Source organism: Denticeps clupeoides, chromosome 2, assembly GCF_900700375.1.
Source record: "Denticeps clupeoides chromosome 2, fDenClu1.1, whole genome shotgun sequence".
Classification (NCBI taxonomy): Eukaryota; Metazoa; Chordata; class Actinopteri; order Clupeiformes; family Denticipitidae; genus Denticeps; species Denticeps clupeoides.
Window position 1 is genome coordinate 7,824,371 of NC_041708.1, and position 26,038 is coordinate 7,850,408.

Genomic DNA, 26,038 nt, shown 5'->3' on the forward strand with positions numbered 1-26,038 from the left:
ATGGTGATGCAGGGTTAAATGCATTTCACTGTGTTCCACTTTTTCAGTACTTATTTAGCCTTTATAAATGATAAAAGCTTTATTAATTTAATATTTTATAAGTCATTTTGGCCTATTCCCAGTCTAGTGCATTATAGCTTGAGCACATTATGGACTTTCACATACCTCTGTCACAAGATTTTTTGTGTAATGACAGCAATACAATGTTCATACATATGCTTTTCACTGTTTTTCTAGAGGAAATCAAGTAACAGCCTGAAGTCTTTTTTTGCCTTGTTTTATAGCTCATAATTAACATGCGAAAATAAAAGTGCACAATTAGGGTAATAAATAATGTAACATCATAGTTAATATTTGCCTCTTTTCATCTGGTGGGTGAGTATTGAATAATTAAACACTTAATCTATCCTCAGGAAAGCATGCTTCTACAATGTGCTATTAATTATTTACAAATGACATCTCAAAAGGATTATTGTCGCTTGCCGCCGTGGAGAGAAATGAATCTGATTTTATATTTGCTTTGATGCGAAGGGGAGTAACAGCAGGAGTCAGGCTAAGCGATTCTGCATGAATCACTCTCCCACACACACACACACACACACACACAGGCTCCATTTCTTGAGTCAGCAGGGGCTGTGGTTGAGGCTTTGGAAAGCCTTGCGTGACTGCAACCCGGCCAGGGGAACACACACTCATTGTCTGCAGCCGTCCGCCTCTCGCTCAGCATTCTCCTGCAGCACGACTGCATTCTACAGACATTCCTCAACCCCAGACTCCTCCACCTCCACCTTCCCCTGCGCCCGCCCCCCCCAACACACGGCACTGGGAGGTGTGAGCTGCACCCTCACCTTAGCAAATGCCTCCGGGCGAAGGGTGAGCCGTTGCTTTTCAGAGCTGGATTAAAGTGGTCGGGACCTTTGACCTTTGTCTGTGACCCCTAAATCGTTCCCCCATCCTAACCTGCGCGGAAAGAAAAACAAGGAACTGAACTTCAGGGCAAAACTATCAAACACGTCTCAGTTCTTCCAGTCATAATCAGGACATGACTTTAGCCAAGAATCGATGTCTATCCAGTGCAGAGTACTGGAAGCAGATGATTGATTGTGTTGGTGGCTGTGTGTTATCCCAGTGGAAGGGACACGGAGAAACAATTACATAAAAAAAAAAAAAAAAATTCTTTCAGTTTCGTGCTCTTCTATATAGCCACATCACAGAACATTCTTTCGGGAAAACAACTGACGACGACAGGAACCGAGCCTCCGCAAGTTAATTATTGGGCAACAGGACGTGTAGGCCACACAGATCCCCCCTCTCTTCATTTTTTTCTCCTGGTTTTAGCTTATTTGCTGTCCTGCTCTTTTGCTGTGTTCTTCCTCAAACACAAGGCTTCATTCAGCAACCCTGGAACAAATGTTTCCTTATGTGGCAGCCCTTTGAGCCCGGTTGGAGAGGCCGACCCGGCGCTTCAACCGCAGACGCAAGGAGCCGAGCGGACTCGAACCTAACCAGGAATGGACAGAAGAAAAGAGAAGATCCAGAATGATAGCCAGACAAACTTTCACCAGTCCACAGCTCATTGATAAAGCCCTTAAATCTTTTTGCATCAGGCTAAGTAAATGATACAGTAAAAAAAGGGAAAAAAAGAAACTACTCTCACACAGAAACTGTAAAATTAAGTTATTCCAGGATTCTGTACAGAGACAGAGTCAAACAAGGACATATAATCAGTGAATTTAAATATTAAAACATTGGTGTGTAAAAAGTTGACACCTAAAATCCCGTCTATTAGAAATATGGCCAGCTAATCATAATTACGTACATTTGAATGGAAATATATGTTTGCACACGCAGGCCTCAACACTAAAGAGATCTGTAGATGAAAAGCTTATAGAAGAACCAGACAGGTTGAATACACTCGGTGTGTGTGCGCTGGATCCCATGAGAAAGGCCACTCAGCGAGAGGAAACCCACGTAATAAATTGCCTCCGCTCTCCTAACCGAAATCCTGTTTTCTTACACCTCCGAGCGAACGCGACGTTTAGCCCAAATCGCTTCCTACGCTTGTAATTTGTCGCTTCCTACACACTGTTGCATGTGAAAACAATAACACACACACACACACACACGGGGTCTGTAAGTCTCAGAGCCACTGCACTGACTGAACGGGCAGCATGAGGCTGTTTTGTGATTTATATGAATATGTTTGCTATAAAATTATTTACATGCTATTTGCATTTCTGCTCAGAATGAGAACTGTATGGGTGCTGCACATATAGAATTTCCTTAGATTCTTATATATACTTTTCAAGGGGGGTCCAGTCGCAAAAACCCCAGCAATATCCAGCTAACCGCTGATGAATGAAGGACTAGATGCTTAATATTAATTCATTATTAGGTTTATTAAACCTAAACCTAAAAAGCTCTATAAAACCAGTGATTTTTATTGGCCTGGAGCGTTGCTCTCTATGTGATGTGTGTGTGTGTGTGTGTGTGAGAGAGAGAGAGAGACCATGACCCTGCTGGTACAGGGCTTTTGCGTGACTAGCAAAGATCCACCTGTCTCCCTGCTGAGAAGATAGAACGTGCAGGGGCGTGCCTGAGAACAATGTGATCCATTATACACACGCGTGCTCGCGCTACACAAACCGTACTCGTACAAGGGAACCCTGAGATATAACCCACGCATTTACTCACCGGTAAAGACAACCCTCCTTCCCAGCACACCACACACTCACACACCGGATGCATGGAAGCGTGAAATGTAATCCTCAAACACACATTCTTTATTCAGACACTACCAGCACACGCATTCCACGTAAATGTGACTCTAAACATTTACCCCCAAAAGCATTACAAACGTTCTATACAAGATCCCTGAACCAACACCCACTAAAAAAAAAAAAAAAAAATTAAAACACTATGCATGCACACACGCATTTGAATGAGCTGCACTGCTGTGTTTTTTTTGTGCATGAGGTGCCATTGTCTGGTTACGCGTGACATGTAGCGAGTGCGTGTGTGTATGTGTGTGAGTAAGAGGGAGAGAGATAGAATGTGCGAGTGTGTATAAAAGGTGGTATTGTTGAGTTGCGTGCGAAGCTCATGCTTTGGCCTCTGGGTCTCCGCCCACTCTTGATAACCACAGGCAGACGTTTTTTTTTTTTGTTTTTTTTTCCTCCTCTCACTCCCCCTTTCTTTCTTTTTCTTTTTTTTTTTTGCCTTCAACACCTTCCCCTTTTTTTTGCCACAGGTAAACACTTGATGTCTGCACGCAATCCCTGGAGTGTCTCCGCCTTCGTCTTGCTCTTTTGACTCTCTCTTGCGCGCGCACACACACACACACACACACACACACACACCCTCTCTTTTTTTCTCATGCCGGTACATTCCCAGAGCCTGACTAAGCACCTGTCATAGCTGACGCTGCAGCGGCAGAACACACAGCCAGCCACACGCTACCATTTCCCCCTTCTCACACACTCACGAATTACAAAACCACTTTCCTATCTGCATAAGTTGAGCTTTTATCGTCATTTCACCTATGTACGTGTTAGACAGTACATGAAACAGCATTTCTTCCGAACCTGGTGCTACATGCAAACGATTTGAGCTGTTACAGACTGACGCAAAGTGCACGTGCGTGACACAGCTAAACTGGGTTATTTAAAGTGCAAAGAGGGGACACAGGCAGTGCAAAAGTAACATTTAACTGGTGAAACGAATAATAAATGTGCAAAGTAAAATCCTGCGAAGGCTGAGTTCAGGACAGGGAGGGGGTAGTGAAGGGTGAAGGGTCAAATGTTGCTGGTGACCAGTGAGAAGAAATCAGATCATAAGTACGATGAAGGTGGAGTTCTGCAGCTAGCTCGGTCTTTGTTAAAAAAAGCTGCCAACAGCAGCCGTAGTAACAGGGCGGGCGGGACCCCCCCTGGGGAAATTCCGGGGTAGTGGACAGCGAGCTGAGGTCTGGTTCTTGGGATCTTGGGCTGTGACTGCGGGATCATGCAGGTGGTCCACTGGATGTTGGATTCATGAAGTGCTAGCCACGGGAAGCATTTTCTCGTCTTTGCTAACTTCTATTGCCACATCTTAAGAAATTACAGTCTGGTTGCCCATGACCTCCCTGTTGAAGGGCAAACCGACCTGCCTCTCCTGCCCATGACCCCCAAAGCCCAAACCACTTTCGACCTCCTGAAGACCATGTTCACAACAGCCCCACCCCTGCTCTACCCTGATCCTCAGCTGATCTTCACCGTGGAGGTGGATGCGTCCAACCTGGGGGTGGGGGCACTACCAGAAGCACTTTTTTCTCACAGCACTTGTCTTACATCTGCATCTGAACAGAACTATGATATGGCAAACTGCAAACTCCTGACCGTGTAGCTGGCCCTGGAAGAGTGGAGGCACTGGCTGGAGGGAGCGGCGTACCCCTTCTTGGTCCGGACAGACCATAAGAACTCATCCTACATCCAGGAGGCACACCGGCTGAACCCAAGCCAAGCAAGATGGTTCCTTTTCTTGTCCGGCTTCGACAATTCTCCCAGAACCCGTCATCCTGGCTGAAGTGCAGTGGGACCTTCTCCGAGACGCCGTGTCCAGTCCGGTCCAGCGAACATTCTGGTGGCCTGTTCTCATCGGTGACATCACAGGATATGTCGCAGCCTGCCCAACCCCACGCGAGACACAGAGACCCCAAGGCCTGCATCTGTCCTTTCACTGCCCAGACTGTCCTTGGTCACTAGTGTACCTGGACTTCGTAACCGGTCTACCTATGTCCCACGGCAAGACCACAATCCGGATCATGGTGGACCAGTTCACCAATGGCGCCCCGCTTGATTTCCCTCACCAGTCTCCCTACCGCTGCCCAGACAGCGGACCACATGGTCCACCAGGGGGCTCCTGATGCCCTCAGAAGCCATGAAACACTGCCCCACACAATGCCTTGGTGCACCCTCCTCATCGTCACCTGGTGGAAAGTTCCCTCACTTCCCAACGTCCACCAATGGGGTGCACCAACCTTCCAATTACAGGTCCGCTTTCTTCACGTTTCACACAGCTCTGCGCTTACATCAGTTTGAAAATGTTAATAGGTGAACCATAACTGAGGCACCTACTTTATGTTCTCAACCATTTACAATGCAAGAGTTTGCTACTTACTGCGAGGTAATTTACTTTGTACTATAGTGTAGAATCTTGGTTCTCAAATTGTGTTAATTAGGCTTCCTCTAGTCGTACTGACCAAGAGTTATTGTTCTTGTCGATTGTGTTTAAATGCACTGTAGTTGTTATTATTAATATCCTCAATGTAGTACAGTTAATATCCTCAAATGTATGTGTGTTTGACTACATTATTGGCAGTGGACAACAACCAATAATAATAAGCATTGGTCTATCTACAAGTATCTACAAAAACTGTTTGCAAAAGCCGGTTTTCAAGATACGTGTGTGTAGTGCAGATAGAATGTTCAGTTGTTGCTGTGTGCCGCGTTGCAGGCTTTGTCATCTTCTTCTAAAGTCAAACATTTGTGCCAGGAAACAACACAGGTAGTGTCTCCTTTGACCCATGATGCTACTGTACTGAGGAATGAAGAAGTGGAGGAGCAGGAAGGCATTCCAACTTCAAATAAAATGCAGAGCAAAGGATGAAAGAAATTCTTCTCCTGTTCATCTCCTGCAGGGTAATAGAGAGATGAGAATCTGGGACAACATGTGCACTGCAAATGCTCTTGTGACTTAAGCTGCTGAACACCATACTTGCACCCATGTTGTCATTCTTAAGAAAATAATGTCGAATTTTGGAGTTTCACTCAAATTGTGACAGTGATGGCCTAGCAGCTAAGGAAGTAGACTCGTTACCGAAGGGTTGCAGGTTCAAATCCCCAGCTGCCAAGGTGCCACTGTTCCCACACACTGCTCCCCGGGTGCCTTTCAGGGCTGCCCACAAAATGATGACAAAATATTTTATTATGTGCATCATATGCTATGTTGTGTATCACAATGACAAAAACAATCATTTTCACTTCACATTTTGGAGGTCAAATGTGCCATGTATGTCCAATTCTCGTGAACACAATATCTGAAGAACCCCTTGAAGAAAATCACATCAACTACTTACATCTACATGCGCTTAAAGATGAAAATGCTGAATACATATTGGTGGACATCTGTGGAGAATCTGTTAGCTTCTTAAACAGAAAGCAATACATTTGTATTACTGATTGCAAAATACAGCATGAAGTAACAAGATGATCTGTCGGACAAAGGCAGATGCTCATAAAAGGCTTTTCCATTTTATTAAGTTCCATTAACTGTCCAGCTCAGCAGCTGACTTTGCATACAACATTGAAATAAATTTTAATTCACTACTTCAGTTCGAGAGCCCAAAGAAAATTTCACAGCACCCAATGACAAACAAAATTATGATTAGAAACCAGCCATCGTGTGGAGCAGCTGCTCTACAAAATGACAATAACGTTGTGCACAGACACGCCAATCTAGTCACATCACAATTCAGCCACAATAAGGTGCTCTACTGGTTTAAACTCAGCACTGAACTTGGTCGGAATATGTGATGTGACATTCTTCCTCTTTACTCCTCATCATCTTCCTGAAATTGGAACCTACAAGAACGGTGCAGGTATGAAACTGTACAGTATTGCAGTATCTTCATTTTCTTCTTTCTTTAGCATCTGCCAATCATTAGGATTTCATCTCAGGCACACACGCAATTCTGTATTCCAAACCTGATAATCATCTCTGTCGCAGGCTTTTCCTCTGGGTCTCGTTTGAATTTGTCCCTTCACTGACTGAACCTGGCGGTTTAAAGTCCAGTCACAGCAAGTGCATCTGTGTCACAAGTTTGACATCTTTACATATTCAGCCAAATGATATGGTGTGCTTTGAGTTCTGTGTTTTGAGGACCTGAGATCACACTCGTGAATGTAAAATAATGCTGCAAATAAAAAACAGATCATTGTAATGAACCTGATGCAGCTGTGCTTTTTGAGCAATGACAGAAACACACACACACACACACACTCACACGCTCACACGCACAGAACAGTTTGTAAATCTTTCATGCTTCAAGTATCAAATAATTGCTTTCTTATTGAAAAAATAGCCTACAAAAAAAATGAGTAGAACGAAGCCCAACACTAATGTTAAGGGGAAGGCAAGTTTGGTCCCTTTTATGTCGCTGTGACCGTAACATTCTGTGACGTGGGCAGGGCTTTCGGTTAAAAAACGAAGTATCAGCCAAGGCCGACGTCCAGAGACATCATCACAATGAATCCAAGGATGGAGGTCCAGGACGCAAGTTTGCCATTCCCACTGTGGACAACAGAGCGGCGTCAATTTCACACATAAATAAGCAGTAACCAGGACCATTATCTTGTACAGATTTAGAGAAGGTCACAAATCATATCAGAGAAAACTAAATTACCAATCACCTTTTATCTATCTACACAAAATGAGCTACATTATTGAATATTTTTCAACCAATATTAGGACTAAAGATTTGTACTTAAACTTGGATTGAAACTAATAATAATCTATTTAATAAAAAAGACACTAAAACAAAAACTTAAATTGATTTAGATTTATAGTAAGATTGCTGCTATGACCATGACTAAGACTATATTATGCTACAAGCAAAAATATGACATTTACGGCATTTAGCTGATGTACATATTACGTTTACATTTACAGCATTTATCAGACGCTCTTATCCAGAGCGACTTACAATCAGTAGTTACAGGGACAGTCCCCCCTGGAGCAACTTAGGGTTTAGTGTCTTGCTCAGGGACACAATGGTAGTAAGTGGGATTTGAGCCTGGGTCTTTTGGTTCATAGGCGTGTGTGTTACCCACTAGGCTACTACCACCCACAGGACAGTAGGACTAGGACTACTTTAATTAGGACCAAAACTAGAATACTGACCAAGGCTACGAATAGGGCTGGTTCTCACTTGTGCTACTTATAAATCAACTATAAATTTGAATTAAACTCTTCTGTAAAGTCTGTCAGCACTCACCTGACTTGGGCTTCAGGAATGATGTCATCTACCACCACATAAACCATGGCACCTGCAGCAAAAGCAAGAGCGTAGGGTAGCAATGGCTCTGCCAGCACCACGGCAACGGCGCCTAGCAACCCTGCTATAGGTTCCACCATGCCACTTAACTGACCATACCTGTGAAGGAAGGGGAGAGATGATCAAGAGAAAAAGAGTTAGAGCGTGAGGCAGAAAACCTCATAAGATCTTAATACTTTTGTTACAATAATTGTATAGGGCACAAGATTCAAGATTTAATTGATCTGCCTGATTAGGAAAATGGAACAGAACATCAATGGGGAAAAAAGACACTTCTATGTCACATTAATACTGTATGTGATTTGGATTCGCAGGGGTGAAGTAATGAAGTAATCCACTTTTTGCCTAATAAAGTAAAAGTATATTCAGAGTCATATCTTCATAACCGTTTCATCCATCTTATTTCATATTTTCAAATTAACACCACGCACTGACACTTTATGACCTCAAAATTATACACTGAACTAGTTTGAGCTTTTTGCTATGACGTGAAACCTTCTGGGTAAAATGGATATTTAAATATAAAAGTCTTGGAAAAAGTATCAAAATATCAACATGAATGTTATTGTTTTTTTTTTTTTATTGACTGTCGGCACACGAAGCAGATAGAATTTTTATAAAGTATTCTCTTTTGTTTTGTTATCGAATAAAATGTTACGTGTATTCTGTTCCATCACGTGTCCATTCTCCCTGCGTGTAGCTCTTATAACCTGCACCTTATTGTCCTGACTAGATTAACTTTCTCAGCTTTTTTGCTCCTCTCTTCAAGATTTCATTGTACTCTCGGAATAAAAAGGACCATCTGCTTGAAATATGAAACTAAAAACGATTGAGAGAATGAAAGAGAAAAGATGAAACGCTCACCAAAAGGCTTTCCATGTGGACACGCCAGACCCCCGTAAGGGTAAGCTCACCGCAAGGCCTTCTGGGAAATTCTGGATCCCTATCCCCACAGCCAGGTTCCTGCAAATGAGGGATTCCATAACAGCTGTGACTTTCCTGCATAAAGTACGTGGAATGTTGTATTTTTGGCACACCTGCCTTAACCGAACTCCAGTTGGGGCAGAGCCAACCCAACGGCCCCGGCGGGGGCACAGCTGGCGCTGTGGGTCATAACCGGGCGTCAGTTTCTCTTGACTTTTCTCTTGATACCGTGTACTGGGATCGGGTGCACAGCGGGATGAACAAATGTTCTCGGGAATATCGGCGGGGAGCGATAGCGCCACGCCCGCAGGCGCCATACCGTGTAGCTGTCAGTAGGCCCGTAAAAGTTAACAGCTGCCACTCAGTTCCCTATACAAAGTTGGATATTTACTTGTAGCAAGTAATGATTTACTTGCTACTATTACTTTGAGAAAAGAGGGAGAAAAAGGCACACACGCATTTACACACTCACACACAGAATATTGTGCATTTGTCTGCACTACCAAGCATCCCAACTGATATAGCCTGACTTTTTCCCTACCCTCCCTCCCTCCCTCCCTCCCTTCGTTCCTTCTCTCCCCTCCTCTGTACTCCATCCATCTGAACCACTCACTGGCACACAGTCAAGATCCTGCCCCAGGAGCAGGAAGATTAATGACAGCTAGTCACGGAAAGACTTACAGCGGCCTGTGGGAAGAGCGAGGGGAGGGAAGGAGGGAAGAATAGCGGAGCGAAGGAAAGAGACTTTGTGTGAGAGTGAGAGCGTGAGTCGGCGAGGAGCGAGGGCTGGGCTTTGACGCCCTCGAAAAATCCAAAACAAAGCAATTACACTTAATTTGGGTTTAGAATGTGTGTCTTTTTGCAGGCAGCAGATATCCCGATCTGCATAGGAATGAGTAAAAAAGGTACTTGGGATCAGACAGAAAGGTCAGAGTAAAATAAACTAGAAGATGGGGTGTGGGGTGGTAGTAGCCTAGTGGGTAACACACTCGCCTATGAACCAGAAGACCCAGGTTCAAATCCCACTTACTACAATTGTGTCCCTGAGCAAGACACTTAACCCTAAGTTGCTCCAGGGGGAGACTGTCCCAGTAACTACTGACTGTAAGTCGCTCTGGATAAGGGCGTCTGATAAATGCTGTAAATGTAAATGAGATGACAGGAACACAAATATGAATACAGAGAAAGATGGGTCTCATAGATTAGGGAGGTTATCTTTTTTTTTTTCTTCATTTTTTACATTCCATGTTGACTCTGGTAGTTATGACTGTATGACTGTTATGGTAGTGTTACTCTGCCTATCTGTTTACAATAAATTATAAAAGAAAGGAATTGACTCCTGGACCTATGACCTACACGTTGATTAAGCCGTAACTGAAAGTGAGAGTTTGAGTGAGTTTTTCAAATTATTTTTTTGAAGATTTTAGAACACCATACAATAGATACAGTATAGATGAGCCAGAGATGGACAGTGATAATATTACAAATTAAAAAAAAAAATAAAATTTTAATATAGCAGGATTAACAAATAAAATAGAATTTTATAACATTTCTCCAAATGAACTGACAAATGATTTAAGGTTCCTCTTGTGATGCAATAAGATTCATTTTGTTGATGTTGGTCATGTTTAAGTTTGTGTTTAAAATCTCCCTTCATTTATATGTTAACACCTATAACACAATCAAACGTAGGACCGATTCCATATCTGGAACCATGCTTTTTTCCTCTGGTGGAGTAATTTTCTCTGCAATTACATAAAATGTAATATCCTGTAATTAACTGATTGATTATTTTCCCAATTGAATCCATTACGCAATTGTAAGACTGATTTTGAAGGTCGTACAACATTTTGTGGGTTGTACAACAAAATCCTTAATCTGATCTGATCGCTGTATGATCAGCAACTCTAGATAACTGGCTGCATTTGGCAACAAGCTACAGACAATTAGATCATGAGACCGGGATAATGGCCATATTTTTTGCCGATCATACACTCATTTCCTGTGTCAATTCTCATGTATCTTTTGCTGGCAGAATGTTTCTTCATTTTTATTCACAAACCACAAAGTCAACATTTTATTTTGTTCAAAGAAACCCAAACTGACAATCACCAGTCAATTTGAGAACATAAATCTGTATTGTATGAAAGACAGAATGTCATTCCGTCCTCAAAGTGCATTTTATCTATAACAGAAAGTGCACACAATGCATGTTGCGACTGACAAAAAGACAAGTCCACAATACAACATAATGTATTTTTCTTCTACAGAATATAGTTTGTCAAGGACAAAAAGTACTTTTGTGCACACATGGACAGAAAGCTATTTTGTGAGTACATTGCATTTTGTCAAGGACAAAATGTAATTTTGTTCATGCAATACATTTTGTCTATGAAATAATGACTTTTTCATTCACATATTTTGTGCAAAAACTATTCACATATTTTGTTCTTGGTAACATGCATTCTTTGGTGAAAAAGACTTTTTGTCCTTGACAAAATGCATTTCATGGCACAAATTATTTTCTTTCCTTCACATAATACTTACAGTATTCTGTCCACAAAATGGCAGGTGCTGATGTGAGTTTGGTACACAAAATACTGTTTCTGATTTCTGTAAAGTTCAAACGTTTTTTGTTGTACAAAACCCAAGGGGCTTTGACTTTATGTAGACAAAATGACATTTCCGTTCATTTTATAATATATTTGGTTGATTTTATAATTCATTTGACGTACCATATGTGTGTAGGGTTAAGTAGTGTGGTTCTAGAAAGGCTTCCTGATCAGCACACTGACTGTATATTGACAGGTAGAGACACAGATGCAATATGTAAACAAGTGGAAAGGCAGACAGGACTGCTCTGTGCTCTGCACACAGAGCTTTTTCTACATTCCTACTCACACAAAGAGCAGAGAGAAGTAACACTAACAAAAGCGCTTGTGTAAAAAAAAAGAAGAAGAAGAAGAAGAAAGCACTAGTGTAATTGTATGGCTGAGAAGAAGAAAAGAGAGAAGTTTGCGCAAGACTGTGTGTTTCAGTGTGTCGGGGTCCAATAAAAGGAAGAAGAAGTGCGACAGAAAAAACAAACTGGCCAGAGAAAGGGAAGCATTCCAACATTATTGCAAAAGCAGGAAGAACCATCCATTGAGGCCGAAGACAGTGGCCCCAGTGTCCGAGCGTGGCTCTCCCCTCCGGGCACAAAGAGGCCATTGCTATCCTCTGCAACCATGGGGGTCTGGCCTGAATGGAGGACTGTGAGACTGGAAGAGGGGCGATGGGGAAATCCCCCCTAAACATGAAGTCTCTCTCAGTCACACAATCTACTCGCTATATTAGCTGTTGCTTAGGCAGAAGCTAACAGCGGTTAAATTGGAGATGTTCTCACTGAAACCTCCTAGTATATGTGTGTGTGTGAATCTTGCTAGCGGGGCAGGTCACATGCATTCATTTCTACAGATACAAATTTAGACCACCAGTCTAATACTGTGCTTGTCTTTATTTTGCCAGTGGTGCTCTGAAGGTGTCCTGTGGTATCTGGTATCATGACAAGCAGTCCTGCTTTTTTTAGTTCATCCCAGAGATGATTGAATGGAGTGAGATCTAGGGTCAGCAAAAACTATTCATTTTACGCCAAAGATTTTTTTTTACCAGAATAAACAGCCCAATTCACAGCTGAAAGAGGCTACCAGGGAATATCATTGGGTTGTATATGGTCTGCTACAATCTTTGGATAGGTGGTCCCCATGATGAAAGTGGTACCCACACGAATGAGGATTTCACAATTGGTTTCCATCCTTCTATCAGAAATATCATAATATCTTGATGAATGGCGAAACCAAGTTGTAATTACTAATAGGAAACTTCCATGAACTACTGCATTGTAAATTGTTTCAAATTAAGCCCTGGAATATGTGATAATTCGTAAGTACGATTTTCAAACTGAGAAGTAGGATCTTGCAACAAGCATTTGACAGATTCCACCAAAACATGATAATCGATGTTAGTAAGCTCACCAGTCAATGGAGAAAGAGGGTGTGTGGATATCATTTATCATAGGCCCACTGTGGAAGCAACGACATTTTGATGCTTATTTACAAAAGATTTGTACTGATTACTAGGGTCAAATTTAAAAGGCCCTTTTTACAAAAGTATGTTTAATATACTTATGACCATGGTCTTGAAGTTTTAGAATGTGCGCGTCCACGCCTGTGCGTGAGTATCCGTCTTGCGCCGATGACCCAGTCCCCCCTGTCTACTCCAGGCTCGCGTGGTTAGCTCCTCCACACTACGCTGATTGTTATCACACGCTGTGAAAGAGCCCATTGTTTTCACCCGGGAGATTACATCACCACTTCCCACTTCAGCCTCCCTGCAGGCTCCGTCCGATACGCCTGCAGATAAGTGCTCTAAGAGCGAGGAAGGAAAAAAAAAACGTTGCTCCTAGCTAATGCTAACGTAGCTGTGGCATGTCACGGTAGCCCGCCCACAATGCTGGGGTTTGCGAGCTAAATACCCTGCTATAAACAAGCCTGCACAGTCATTGTCTCAATTTACTTTTAGCTATGTATTTTATTTCAGTCTTTGTTTAAGTGAGTTTGTCGGAAGCAGTAGTCAGAACAGATCCATTTTATTTAAACAGCCAAGACACTACAAGCTGTAAGGAGTCTGGCATAAATCTAAACTTTTTAGCAAATTCCCTCCCCCAACTCCATCAGTTCAACATGTCATCTTCAGCTCAGTGGCTGAATGTACAACTGCCGCCCCTTACCAAAACTGGGCATGCAATGCATCCTGGGAAGGGTGAAGGTGTCGTTAATAGGTTTCTGCAGGGTTTTACTAATCCTCTTGATGGTGGACCCCCTGTCTGATTATTTTGAAAGCTAACAAGGTTGTAAGCAGTGTGTGTTCAAATGAAAGCATTCCTTTATGGGGGTCCTCCACAAGCTGGATGGGGTAACACTGGCATGTAGGTACGAGCTCAGTATTACACAATGACAGAATTTGAAAGACAATGAAACAAGTGACCATATCAAAAATTGGGTTTTGGGAACCACTGTGGACATACTGTTCTGATTTTTTCACTCAGCATTGTTGTTGATCAGCATTATTTTTTAGATTACTTAATAACAGATATGAACTTTAGATGGTAGATTAGCATTATTGTAACATGTTTTTGTCTTTGACAAATCTCAGCCAACTGTGATGCCTGGGGACTGCTGGGGACCGCTGGGGACCAACGTGCACCTGATTGATCACAGCTGAGCACAATCCGACCTGATCAGTCAGGGCTCCATAAAAAGACATAATACCACATTTGTATTCCTTATTTCAGTCCTCGTGCCTTGTTAATGTTTCTTTATAATAAACCCACTTTCTGAAAATGCCTCGCTTATGCGCACCAAAGGCCATCAATTAAGAAATAGGCCAGATTTTTTTTCAGAGCTGTATGCATGTGATTATTAATTAAAAACAGTCCAGATTATTATAATCACTTTGCATACTAGTTTCCTTAGACAATATCAAATTTCTGCACACAATTGTACTTCTCAAACTTATGTTTTTGCCTCAAAAAACATCTACAGCAACTCTCAGTAAATTCTGAGCAAACAAAATGAGCATCCAAAAAAAAAAAAACTATATGTCTCATTCAGTCCAGAAACAGAAATATAAGTATTCAAGTCGGCACACCCTTATGTTAATTATTAGCCAAATCAACAATTCCAGCTCCTTGGCTTCGGCCTTCATTTACTCAAGATCACGTAGGCTGCAGTGATCTTGAAAAAGAGACATTCATTCCTTCATGCTGATCAAAATCCCTGTGTGACTTCCAGTGTAGGCTCTGTGTTTGCCCAGAATGTGTACATTAGGGGTCAAGTTAATACACACGCGTAGCTGAAACCCGTTTTCTTGTTTAAACAATATATACAGAATTAATTACGGAAGAGTTTGTTTTAACGCTGTAACCATTTAATCATTTGATCTATGCATGTCTTTGGAAGCAAATTCTAAATATACAAACCCACAGATGAGATGTGCCTAGAACTGATGATTTTATTGCACTGGAAATACCAACAGGTCCAAGGAGGCATGACAGGTGAACCATTAACAGCATTATAAATGCCCAGGACTCAGAGTATGAGGTGTTGACTACAGATCTCAATCCAGTCAAGCATCAGTGGAATGTGCTGAAAACTTTGAGGACTTAAGGATCTGCTGTTAACACTTTGATACCAGGACAGGACACCTTCAGAGGTCTTGTGGAAACGATGCATTCAATCCATGTCTCAGAAATGTACTAGCAGAATGAACATTTGAAAGGTGGTGTTAATGTAGTGGCTGATAAGTGCATAATTTTTATAATGATTGTAATTACATGTTTATACAGATTTACTTGTTACTATTCATACTAAATACATTATTTAAACAAATATTTGTGTCTCATGGTTAATTACGGCTTTGGAATAAACACCCCAAATTAAATCAGATTTAGGGCCTTGGTGGAAAAACCCAGAAGGAAAGATGAATTATGCGTGCAAGGAAGGCACAGAGTTCTCCAGTCCCACTGTTCGCTCTGCCCTTAATCCAACCTTTGCCCACTTTTGCGCTCCATCCATCACTCTTTCACGCTTTCCCTCTTTCGCCACTCTTCTGCTCTCTGGTGACCGGATAGACTGAAGGCCCTCTTTGTGTTGTGTTTTCCCTGAGAGACCTTGACTACCCCCCCGCCGCACGGTCTCCTCTACCCCCTGGCCAGTGCACCGGACCACACAAAGGAAGAACTTAACCACTAAAACCTTAATAAACTTCCCCTTTCAGACCAGACGCTGCTCCACATCAAAAAGGAAATATTCAGTTAACTCTTTTTGGGGGGGTTTATGGGGACGACTCCATTTAGAATGCATCATGCTGATGGACTTTATTACCATGTTGAGGTTTAATATCCATCATATCAGTCAAACTCAGGAAACACAATTCACTGATGTCCAGTCTCCTTCTTTGGCTACTTCTCATTAGATTCAAGCTTGCAAGATTCATATCTTGCAAATACTTGTATGTCCCAGAGGAAATAGGAAAATGGGCTTTCAGACATCGTTATATAGCTCTTCCAGAAACCAGTCCAAACCCTATTCCACTTTCTAAACCCATTAATGCTGGTAAAAGTCAGTAAAACAATCACACAGGACCCTTTAGGGTCCCAGGTAGAATCGACTCTTGGGAACGATGGCAGTCCAGCACAATGTAAACACACACACATGCCTGTTTGGACTGTGGGAGGAAACTCCAGGGATTAGAACAGAGTTCCCCAGTCCTGTTCCTGAAATTCAAATTGAGATATTCATAGACTCACACTACTAGCAGAACTGAAATACATATTTAATGTGCAAATGTTGTATCAAGAGGTACCACTGTGGGACAGAGCTGTCATTCTGGAATACTGTATATAAATATCAATGTTGAACCTAACACAGTGGCTGTCATGAAAATGTACAGGTACTTCAGAACACACTGATATAAGAATTTAGTGATTTAGAGTTTGCTGATATGGGGTGGGATCGATTCACACAATTCTGGCTTCTCAGAGCTCAGAGGTGGAACCAGCCATACCAACGCTGAAATGATCACCAAGTGGCAGAGTTTGCTTTAAGACATTCGTGCATAGCACCTCTGACTGTTCAGTACCAAGACATCTTGTAAAATCTATTGCAGTGGTTCCCAGCCTGGGGTCCACGAGCAAACTGGAGGGTCACTAGAGATAATTGGGGTCCGCATAAACTCATCTAGGCTGAGGTTTATAAAATGTATAAAATCCCAATTACACACCCAATAGGATCATCAAAAATCTGCATAATCCTGTAAATTATGTAGACACTACAGTGTAAATCAAAGGGAAAAAGAGCAACAATCTACAACTGCAGTTTATTTTTTGTAATAGATTACTTTATTCTTTTTTTCCCATGTATGCGGGAAGGAATAGGGTTTGGGGGGGTCCTGGCCTATTGGGGGGGGGAGAGAGAGAGAGAGAGAGAGAGAGACGACACTGTTCTACACCGAAGGATGTTTCTTGCAGTTGTTAACCCATTGGAAGTTGGACAAGAGTCACATGGATCCTATCTCGGTTTGCTGGAATGCTGTCAATGTCAGAAAAGCACAAACAGTTGCAGTGATTTTGCAACACAATCACATATTTCATATCCATGAAATATTCATAAATGTACTCACTGGTGCTTATCATATACCACATGCTTTCCTTTTCTTAACTGTTCCTCCCTCGCCTTAAGGGAATAAATGCTACAGCAACCTGTGATTTTTGTGAATGCATATAGAAAGCATGATATGCAGATAAGTAAGATTCGGAAAAGTCAAGTGCAACTGTTCCCCACCTGTTTCAGTAATGAACACCTACTGCACTTGAGCGACCTGGACCCTTCACACGAATGTGGGTCTGATCCTAACAGGTAAAGAAACTTCCTGCTAGTCAAACAAAGAATGATCTATTTTTCTAATGCACAAAATTCCAGAGAAAAACACACACACACACACACACACACACACAACGTCCCAAATTTTTTCCCCTTCCCTCTCCGTCTCGCTATTCATCTGGCTGCATGAATGAGTCTTTGTCTACGTAGAGGAATGAGATTAATCTAGAACGCCATATCTACAGCTGGTGTGACTAAAAAATTACACCAGTAATACGAACCAGACCGAAAAAGGAGGGCCAACATGGGAGGCTAGGCCAGCTGTGCCTGTCTGCGTTGGGCAAGGCGCTAAAATGTTCCCCGGTTCGCGTTCACCACTCCGCGGGTCTCGGCCGCAGATAACGGACACGCGGAAAAGCAATTACGCCGACTTCAGGTGGCATTGCTGCATTAATCACAGCCTTTAAAACCTACTGACGATTACCACGACGATTCTGAGCGTAAGATGGGATGGAGGGGTTGAGAGAAGAGAAGCGGCCTCCTTCACGCCCTTCCCCAGAACAACACAATTTGACCTTTGATGCAGCCGGCACACTCCCTCTAAACTGAGCAAAAAAATAAATCTATCTTGAAACTCACCAAACAGAATGTTTATGTATCATTCTATCGCCAGCAACCTCCCCACCTACTGGTGTTTGGCGGAATTTATACCGCCGTTGCCAATGACGAGCCTGAGAACAAACCCGTTCATGTCTTTATCTTAACATTTCTTTCAGCAGGTTAAGGTTCAGAATTGTCATTAAGAAACAGAAAGAAGACCTGCCAGTGAGACAGGACTAGCTCGACGGTTTGCACAGTTTTACTGCTGCGGCCTTTCTTGGAAAAGAGAGGTGGAACAATTCAGGGATCTTTAGAGAAAGGGAATGAGGTCTTTGCCTTGAGGTCTTTGAGGTTCAGCCAGAAGTTCCCGCCTGTCTGGTCGTCCAGGAGAGTTCTTCTTTGGGTCAGAGCCGCTGGATGGCCTTACAGTTGGAATCCTGGACCAGAGGATCAAAACTGCTGGAGAGGGCTTTGCCTTTGCTATGTGGGCTGCTGTCGAGGCCAAGCAAGAATGCATAACCTTCAGGTCTGACTGGGCTATTTTCAACAAAGGATCTGATTTAAATGCCTGATCTTATTAATGAAATCATTGCACAGATGGCTCTGAAAGGCTATTTAGTAGCATTCACAGTTTCTCTATTAAGTAACATATCTTTACAAAAATCTAGCAATTCCTCCCAATGGGCGCATTGTCATATTTATGGTTCATTTACATCTATCCAGATCAGCTGATGAAATTACATGAAGACCGTCAGAAATCCATACAGCAGAGCAAAATGAAGGTGTCTAACAGGCCGGCATTAAGAAACATGCGGCCCGAGCTCATAAAGGCAGTATTCTTCTCAGTGGTCTAAGCAGAGAGCAAAGGGTCAGGTGAACGAGTGGAAACGTCGACCCCAGCCAGCGGGCTTCCAGCCGCATCTGTAATAACAGAGAGTCCTGCCAGCCCCGGCGGGGCCAGTGAGGACACCTGCGCGCCGGCCATTGAAGGGAACCCATTCACCGCCGCGCCGGGCCGGCCAGCCGGCAGGAAGTGATCAGACCTCCTGAGGGAGGCAGCACAGGGGTGTGGTGGCCACTTTCAAACTGAAGACGAAGGGTGGTAGTAGCCTTGCGGCGACCCCGTCGGTTCAAAACCCCACCGTCTACCATTGAGTTTGTCAGCAAGACACTTTGGATTTGATTGGTATTCTGGACATCATGTAATGCAAAAGGACAAAAAAACCCAAGGCTATCACATATCAGGAAGGTCACCATGGGCAGGGGTTCTGCAAAAAGCACCACAACACAAGCGGTGTTGTTGTCTATGTGTCGCAGCTGATAACAAAGAAGCCAACTCATGTTTTCAGATTCTGGTATTTCGGGGTGGACGCCAGCACTGACATGGATAAGGCATACCTGAATCCAGTTCAAGCTCGTGTCAAAACAAGCCAGTGTCTTGAGCCTGCATCTAATAAAACAAAGCTAACAGTGTTGTGATCTTCGCCAAAGCTGGCACTCCTGCAGATGGCTGGCACTCTGACCCAGAAGCGTTAAACAATTCTGCCTGGTCCTCGGCCTTCACCTATATTCTGCTGGGTGTGACTTATGAACTGGGTACCACGTGGAGCTGGCACGCTCGCAGCCACGCACAGGTGGGACGAGGCCACGCTGGCATGGCTGTTTATTAGCTGTGGGTTATATAGTTTCCCGTTTTCACGCAACCAATGCAAATAACTGCTTTAACGAGAGGCTGACTAAACACGCACTCACACACTTATGACGGCCCTGGTCCCTTCGATGTGCGAAAAAAAAAGCCCTCCCCTCCCCTCCCTCGCTGTTCTCTATGGGGAGCTGTGTAAAGTTTGTAAAACATCTGTTTCCCCAGCCTGGTCCACACTGTGGCCTCTTAAAGCATCTGACTGTGAGAGAAATGATTGGGGGGGGCTGGGACTTTTCTTCAGAAACAAGCGGACTTTTGTTTCAGAGGGGAAGAGAAATGGTCTAGCATCAACGGTCAGCAATGGGGGGACAGAATAATTTACCAGAGACCCCCATCCGAAAGAGACGTTAAGTAACGACCTGCAACACTGACCTTGTTGGGACATTTTTCAGGGTAAATGTTATTCTTTTAGACTTTTTTTTCCTTTTGGGGGTGTTACACACATAATAATTTCAAATTCCATATACATATCCATTATAACATATGCATATATATTATAATACTGTACAATAAATAGTGTCTATGTGTGTGAAACAATGTTGAGAGTCCAGTTGACTGACCATAGCACTACAGAACCAATTATTTAGTAAGACTACTGCATTTCTATGTGTGTGTGTGTGTGTGTGTGTGTGTGTGTGTGTGTGTGTTGTTCTAATGTTAGAAAAAGAGAGTGAAGAATGTGAAGGCGTGTGTATTTGGATGCCAAATGTGCGTTATGTCTTTATGTGTGTGCTCAGAGATGAGATAAAGTGAAGTATGCATATATTTATTGGGTGTGTGTGGATGAATCAGAGAAGCAAGTGTGAGACGAAAAGTGTGAGTGTGTGTGTATGTGTGTGTGTGGCCTGAGGAATGCAGTGGTTGAAATCAGTTTTGTTTCTGGCACCCTGTGTCCCTCTGTGATTGAGTTTACACCATCGCCATGACAAAGGCCCTTACTGTTCTCAGTAATAACTGCAATACGCAACAGAACTACACACACGCATAGTCGGTTACACACCCTCACATGAATTTCAACACACAATGCACAAAATGTACAGACACGCACACACACACACACACACACACACACACACACACACACACACAGAGCTGTAGCACCTTGCATCTTGTCCAACACTAAGGTCTGTGACCCAGCGTTTAAAAGAGAACTTCTTGAAGTTTTATTCAAGAAAATTCACAGACAGGATGTTAGTCATGAGACGAGTGTGTGTGTTAAAAAATAAATCAAGATGGAAAGGGGAAAGTTCGGGTGGGCAGAGTGGAGACCTGTCCGTCTGTCCTCTGTCTCAACTTCCTGTCTGGACACCTGCCAGGGTCTCTACACATCTGGAGGGCGGTTTCGCATGCCCTCCAACACACACTCACACACATCACAAAGAGAACCCAGTCAGAACATTTACATTCACACACATGCCACAGAGGGCCCAGTCAGACCACTCACACACACCTGACTAAACCCTTCGCAGCTTCTCAGTGCCGCCAGTGTGCTTTTAGCTACAGGTGGCAGGTCTTTTGCCCCCCTTCCCTTCTCTCTAGCTCATTTCTAACTCAGCAAGACCGACTTAAATCCAAAGCGAACCTTCCTCCTGTGTGTGTGAGCATGCGTATGAGTGAGAGAGTGTAGAATATTGTACGTGCCATCTATGGCGACAGAGCCGCAATGACTCAGACTCACCTCCCTGTCAGATACTGCACCAAGGCTCATCAGCACGTCAGCACAAATAAACAGTGCACCAAGTCTGAGTAACTGCCGTCTCCTAGCAACCCAGAACAATACAAATTTTAACCAACCAAAATTATTATTATTAGAAATTCTGCTCTGCCTTTATATTTGTGTGGGTTGCAGAACACTGGCACCACTGGTGCCAACATAGTCCAGATACTGGGAGTGTCCACTAGATGTCAGCATTAGATTGTGGGATTACAGACAGGATTGTGGACAGACACACACACACACACACACACACACACACACACACAGCTCTTATCACAAACAACGCTTTCTCAGGGAGACACAAACCCTGCTCTTGTCCCTTCTGAGAAATCAGTGGAGCATTACAGATACTAATAGAAGAAACACACATACACACAAGGGGGTATACTGAGGACAGGAGGTTACTCACAAAGCATTAGTGTCAAAATAACCCCCATAAAACTCTGGTAGTGCACGTTACGCCTTCCTTTTCTGTGCACAGTAAGGGGCATGGAATTATGTGACACGTTTCAATGACCCAGATGGCCATAAACCGACTCAAGGGACGCATCCCTGGGTTTCACACTGGCTGCTATGAAATTAGTTTGACTTTCTGTTTTAACATTGGTTTAACAGTTAAAATGTGTTTTAGAGGACGTCAGAGGTGATGAGTCCTACCTGGCACTCTCAAACGTGGCAGATGATGTCTTGCCTGCTGCCCCAAATCCAACGCCAACCGCCAGCCCCTCTGCAAGAAACACACAGAGACACGCGTCAGCGCCAGTCATCTATACAGTCAGTCACTCGCATGGTGATTGTTTGTGTGTGTTCTTCCGCCCTTTGCAATCAGGGATCTGCTGTACAATCACTCAAAGAACAATTAGAAGCCTGTTCCGGAACCCATCAATCAGCCAATCACATGGCAGATTCAATCAGGGCAGATCCTGCCGCACCAGATGAAGTGCACGACCCAATCAAATTTTTCCATTTTCCCGTCCAATTCCATTTTACATTATCATGTCCACACACACACACACACACACACACACACACACACACACATATTTGTAGCAACTGACCATATAAGAAGGAGACGGTTCCAATCGCCATACAGATGGCCCATCAATTCCAACCCATGCAAAAGCTGTGACACACAAACACACTCTCCACTCCACACTGCACAATTCATACACCCACTCTAAAGATGGTTTTCCACAAATCCCTCTCACACACGCTTCCCTACTTCATACACTATCCATTTCATGTGTTTTTTGTTGCATTCAACAGTGAATCATGGGATGAATTTCATATGGATATAAAAAAAAATACTTAATGACAGACTAAGTTTGAAGCGCCCCCTGCTGACATAAAAAAAAGATTTGCTTTGATTTTTAAAGTAGGTTACACTACACTTATCTATATTGATCTTACATATCCTTGGCCTTATACTGACCTGGAAAATAGGATGGAGGAGACCAAAGTCTTGTAAGCCAACAGTAAGTCTGCACTACCAGAATTTTGTATTTCGAGGGTGCCAGCCAGGGGAGGCCTCAAACTGCACAAAGCTGCTTACAAAGGCAGCTACCATCAGGCATCTTAAGTCACATTTAATGGTTTCTGATTAACTCTCTAATCACTTTATTAGGAAAAGTAATTGCAAAAAAGTAATTCAATCACAGACAGTGTCTGTGTCTCAGCAAAGAGACCTGGACAGAGATGAGATCATGTTCTTATAGAATTGGATGGGTGACAGCACCAGGGATTACATAGATCACTTCTTTCAAAATGATGATTATTAGGGCTAATAATAGCATTACGGTATTTTTAAGCTATTTTGCAATACACAATATGTATTTTGATATCTTATAATTTCCTCTAAAGCACTGTATAAATACTAAATTCAGCCCTTTATTGCATCAAATGACACCAATATAATGGATTTGACAAAATGCTAACATCGTAAATGCTTTTTAAACCAAACTATAATCTAGGTAAGGTTCACAGATTCTGCTGGACCACAGACCTGCAGTCGTGGAGAAGCGGCTCACATTTGTTAGCTATACTCTAGCACAACTCTAGTAGTGCTTTCTCAGCAGGTGATGACTTGCTTGAAAAACCCAGGCAGAAAAAGGAGACATATCCCAAATTTAATTTACAACCCCCTGGGTGGTTATCTCCAAGGATTTGCTTCTGGTACAAAATGCTGGAGTATTCCGGCACTGTTGGCTTGGACGGGACAGAGAAGCGAACTTTGAAAGCAAAGTACATGCATTTTTTTTAACAATAATAATAATGTTAGTATTTATACTCAATGTTCACAATATAATAATCCATTGCATGTGGAAGAAACCACATACTTGACATACTGACCACCCCCAGAAAGAATGTGCTAAGGTCAAAGGTGTTCCCTGAATCTTTAATGTTTGTGATGTATTGTTTTGCGCTGTTTACATAATCCAGGATGAAGAAGTAATGTGTATGAGCTGTCAACCATAAGGCTCCTCACATATTAAGTTATGTTGATTAAAACTTTATTAAAAGGTAGTGTGTTTCAGTTCTTCAATACACAGATAACTTGACCCCTTTAAACTGAAGCACCACGCATAGTTATTTCTGACATACATGCATTTCTATATATTCTATATATGCTAAATATGCTCACACATCGACTGTTTTTGAATGCATAATTAAGTCATGTGGTCATGTGATCTACTGGGATTTAAATTAGAGTTGCCTGGTTTGTCAGGTTCACAGCATTGTTTGCAATTTTGCAATATAATAGAACAGCTGAATGCTGATTCCTGTTAACATTCAGATGGTCTTTGAAGGCAATCTGTCCTTAATTTTGTGTTACTGTCTCCAGCCCTGTGGTCTAAATGCACACAGAGCCACCACTGTTGGGTGAACATGTAGCTCTGCAGATGGTCGTGCTCGGGTTTCCAACAGCGCGGACTAATTTGTCAGCGTTTATTGCTTATCTGCCATGTCATGTGCAGTGACACTTGGAAAACTAAATGCCGATCCACAAATTCCCAAACTGGGGTGAAAATGCTTTTGTGTCGACAATCACATGCCAACGGATTACTTAATTATGATAGATACATAGATAGCCACAATTCTGTACCGCAGATTAAGCTCTGATTTGTAATACGGAATGGTATGCGCTATCTGGTCATGAGTAATGTTATAGAGGCTTAAAGTAATGATACATTAAATGATTCATTTGATCTTAATACATGTATCAATTTATTCTTGATAAAATTTTACATATTTTATTATCTTTCATTAAGTTTTTTTTAACGGTTAGTTTTCCTCTATGTTCTGTTATGCAAATTCGATACTGTGGCTTGTTGAATCCCTGGGCTTGGATCATTTTAGACTGCACTGAGTCAACAACAGAGAATCAGTACTATGCGCAAAGTTCCCTTTTGTTAAGTGTCAGTTTCCCGTCTATCAATTATGTTTCAATCAAACTACATCTTAATGGCACTTGTCTGCATCTTAAATTATTTAGATAAGACATAAAACAAGTGAAACGTGAACAATGACATTAAAATTAAAATAAAAAAAAAAACATGTTTTTCAATTAATTTGTTCAGTGTGTCAGTTCCTGCAAAACATTTAAAAGATGTTCATGGAGGAGAGCTCAGTCTCCTCCACTAAAACAGTAATTCTGAATCTCCAAAATCAATGTTTCATCTCTTATAAGTGATCCACCCAAATCACAGACTTGTTTTCCAGTTTACTGCTCCTACTGACACCTTTGTCAAATTGAAGCAGCCACTATAAAGCCCCTAATATAATCACATTATCCGATTATTAGATTTATGAAATATCTTGTTGGTTTATTTTTATATGTTTCATTTGCCAGCAAAATAACAGGACGTTTAATCATCTAGTAATGTTAGTCACCCCCCTGCCAAATAATGGAATATAGGTGAGGGTAACGAGGGCAGACAAGACAATGACACAGTGGCATCAGTTGTGCTGGGGGCATCCTAACATTAGTTTTAGTCCTCTCTTCCACTGTTCCTATTATTTCATATCATTTGCTGCAAATTATTTGTTGGAGAAAGAGTTATAAACGAAATACCAAAGCAACCTGTATCTGAAAAAGGTGATGTGCCCTTTTCAAGCTTGGCTGAATTAATTTCCATTTTTCATTCTTCCTCCTGAACTGATTTGCTCACCTCAAATGTAGACGTTCTAAACTCAAACCCCAGCACAACGCAGTGTTATAAACTGATATGCCTGGTGGTTTTCTCCATCACTTACTTTCTGTGACACATGCACCAAGATTTCACTGTTGACAGTGGCCCAACTTTTTTTGTCAAAAATACCCAATATGCTGCATTCCGAAATATGGCAGGCACTGTTCAATGCACTGCATGTTCTTACAACTTTTCCAGCATGGACTTCCCAAAATGCATCAATGAGCCTTTGACTGTCACCCGTTCACTGGTTCTCCGGTCCTTGGATAATCCCACAAGGTGTTATTACCTAGTCATCTAGCAATAATAATTTGGTCCTTGTCAAAGTTAATCAATGATTTTCAATTCAGCCATGTTATGGCTGACTGATGAGAATCCTTTGCATTTTGGCCA

The 26,038-nt window shown here is 42.4% G+C and overlaps 1 protein-coding gene across 5 annotated transcripts in view; it reads right to left on the bottom strand.

Moving 5' to 3' along the window:
• Nucleotides 1-26,038, bottom strand: part of slc39a11 (solute carrier family 39, member 11) — a 173,042-nt gene that overhangs the window by 60,980 nt on the left and 86,024 nt on the right. For 4 of the 5 annotated variants that reach the window (XM_028970548.1, XM_028970546.1, XM_028970549.1 and 1 more), the window contains exons 7-10: nt 22,113-22,182; nt 8,957-9,055; nt 8,033-8,191; nt 6,275-7,329 (exon numbers count right to left, since the gene is read on the bottom strand). In XM_028970548.1, the coding sequence (XP_028826381.1) occupies nt 7,251-7,329; nt 8,033-8,191; nt 8,957-9,055; nt 22,113-22,182 (407 nt within the window). In that variant the 3' untranslated portion in view covers nt 6,275-7,250. Of the gene's footprint in view, nt 1-6,274; nt 7,330-8,032; nt 8,192-8,956; nt 9,056-22,112; nt 22,183-26,038 lie in introns of those variants that run through there. The other variant, XM_028970551.1, reaches the window with a different exon arrangement.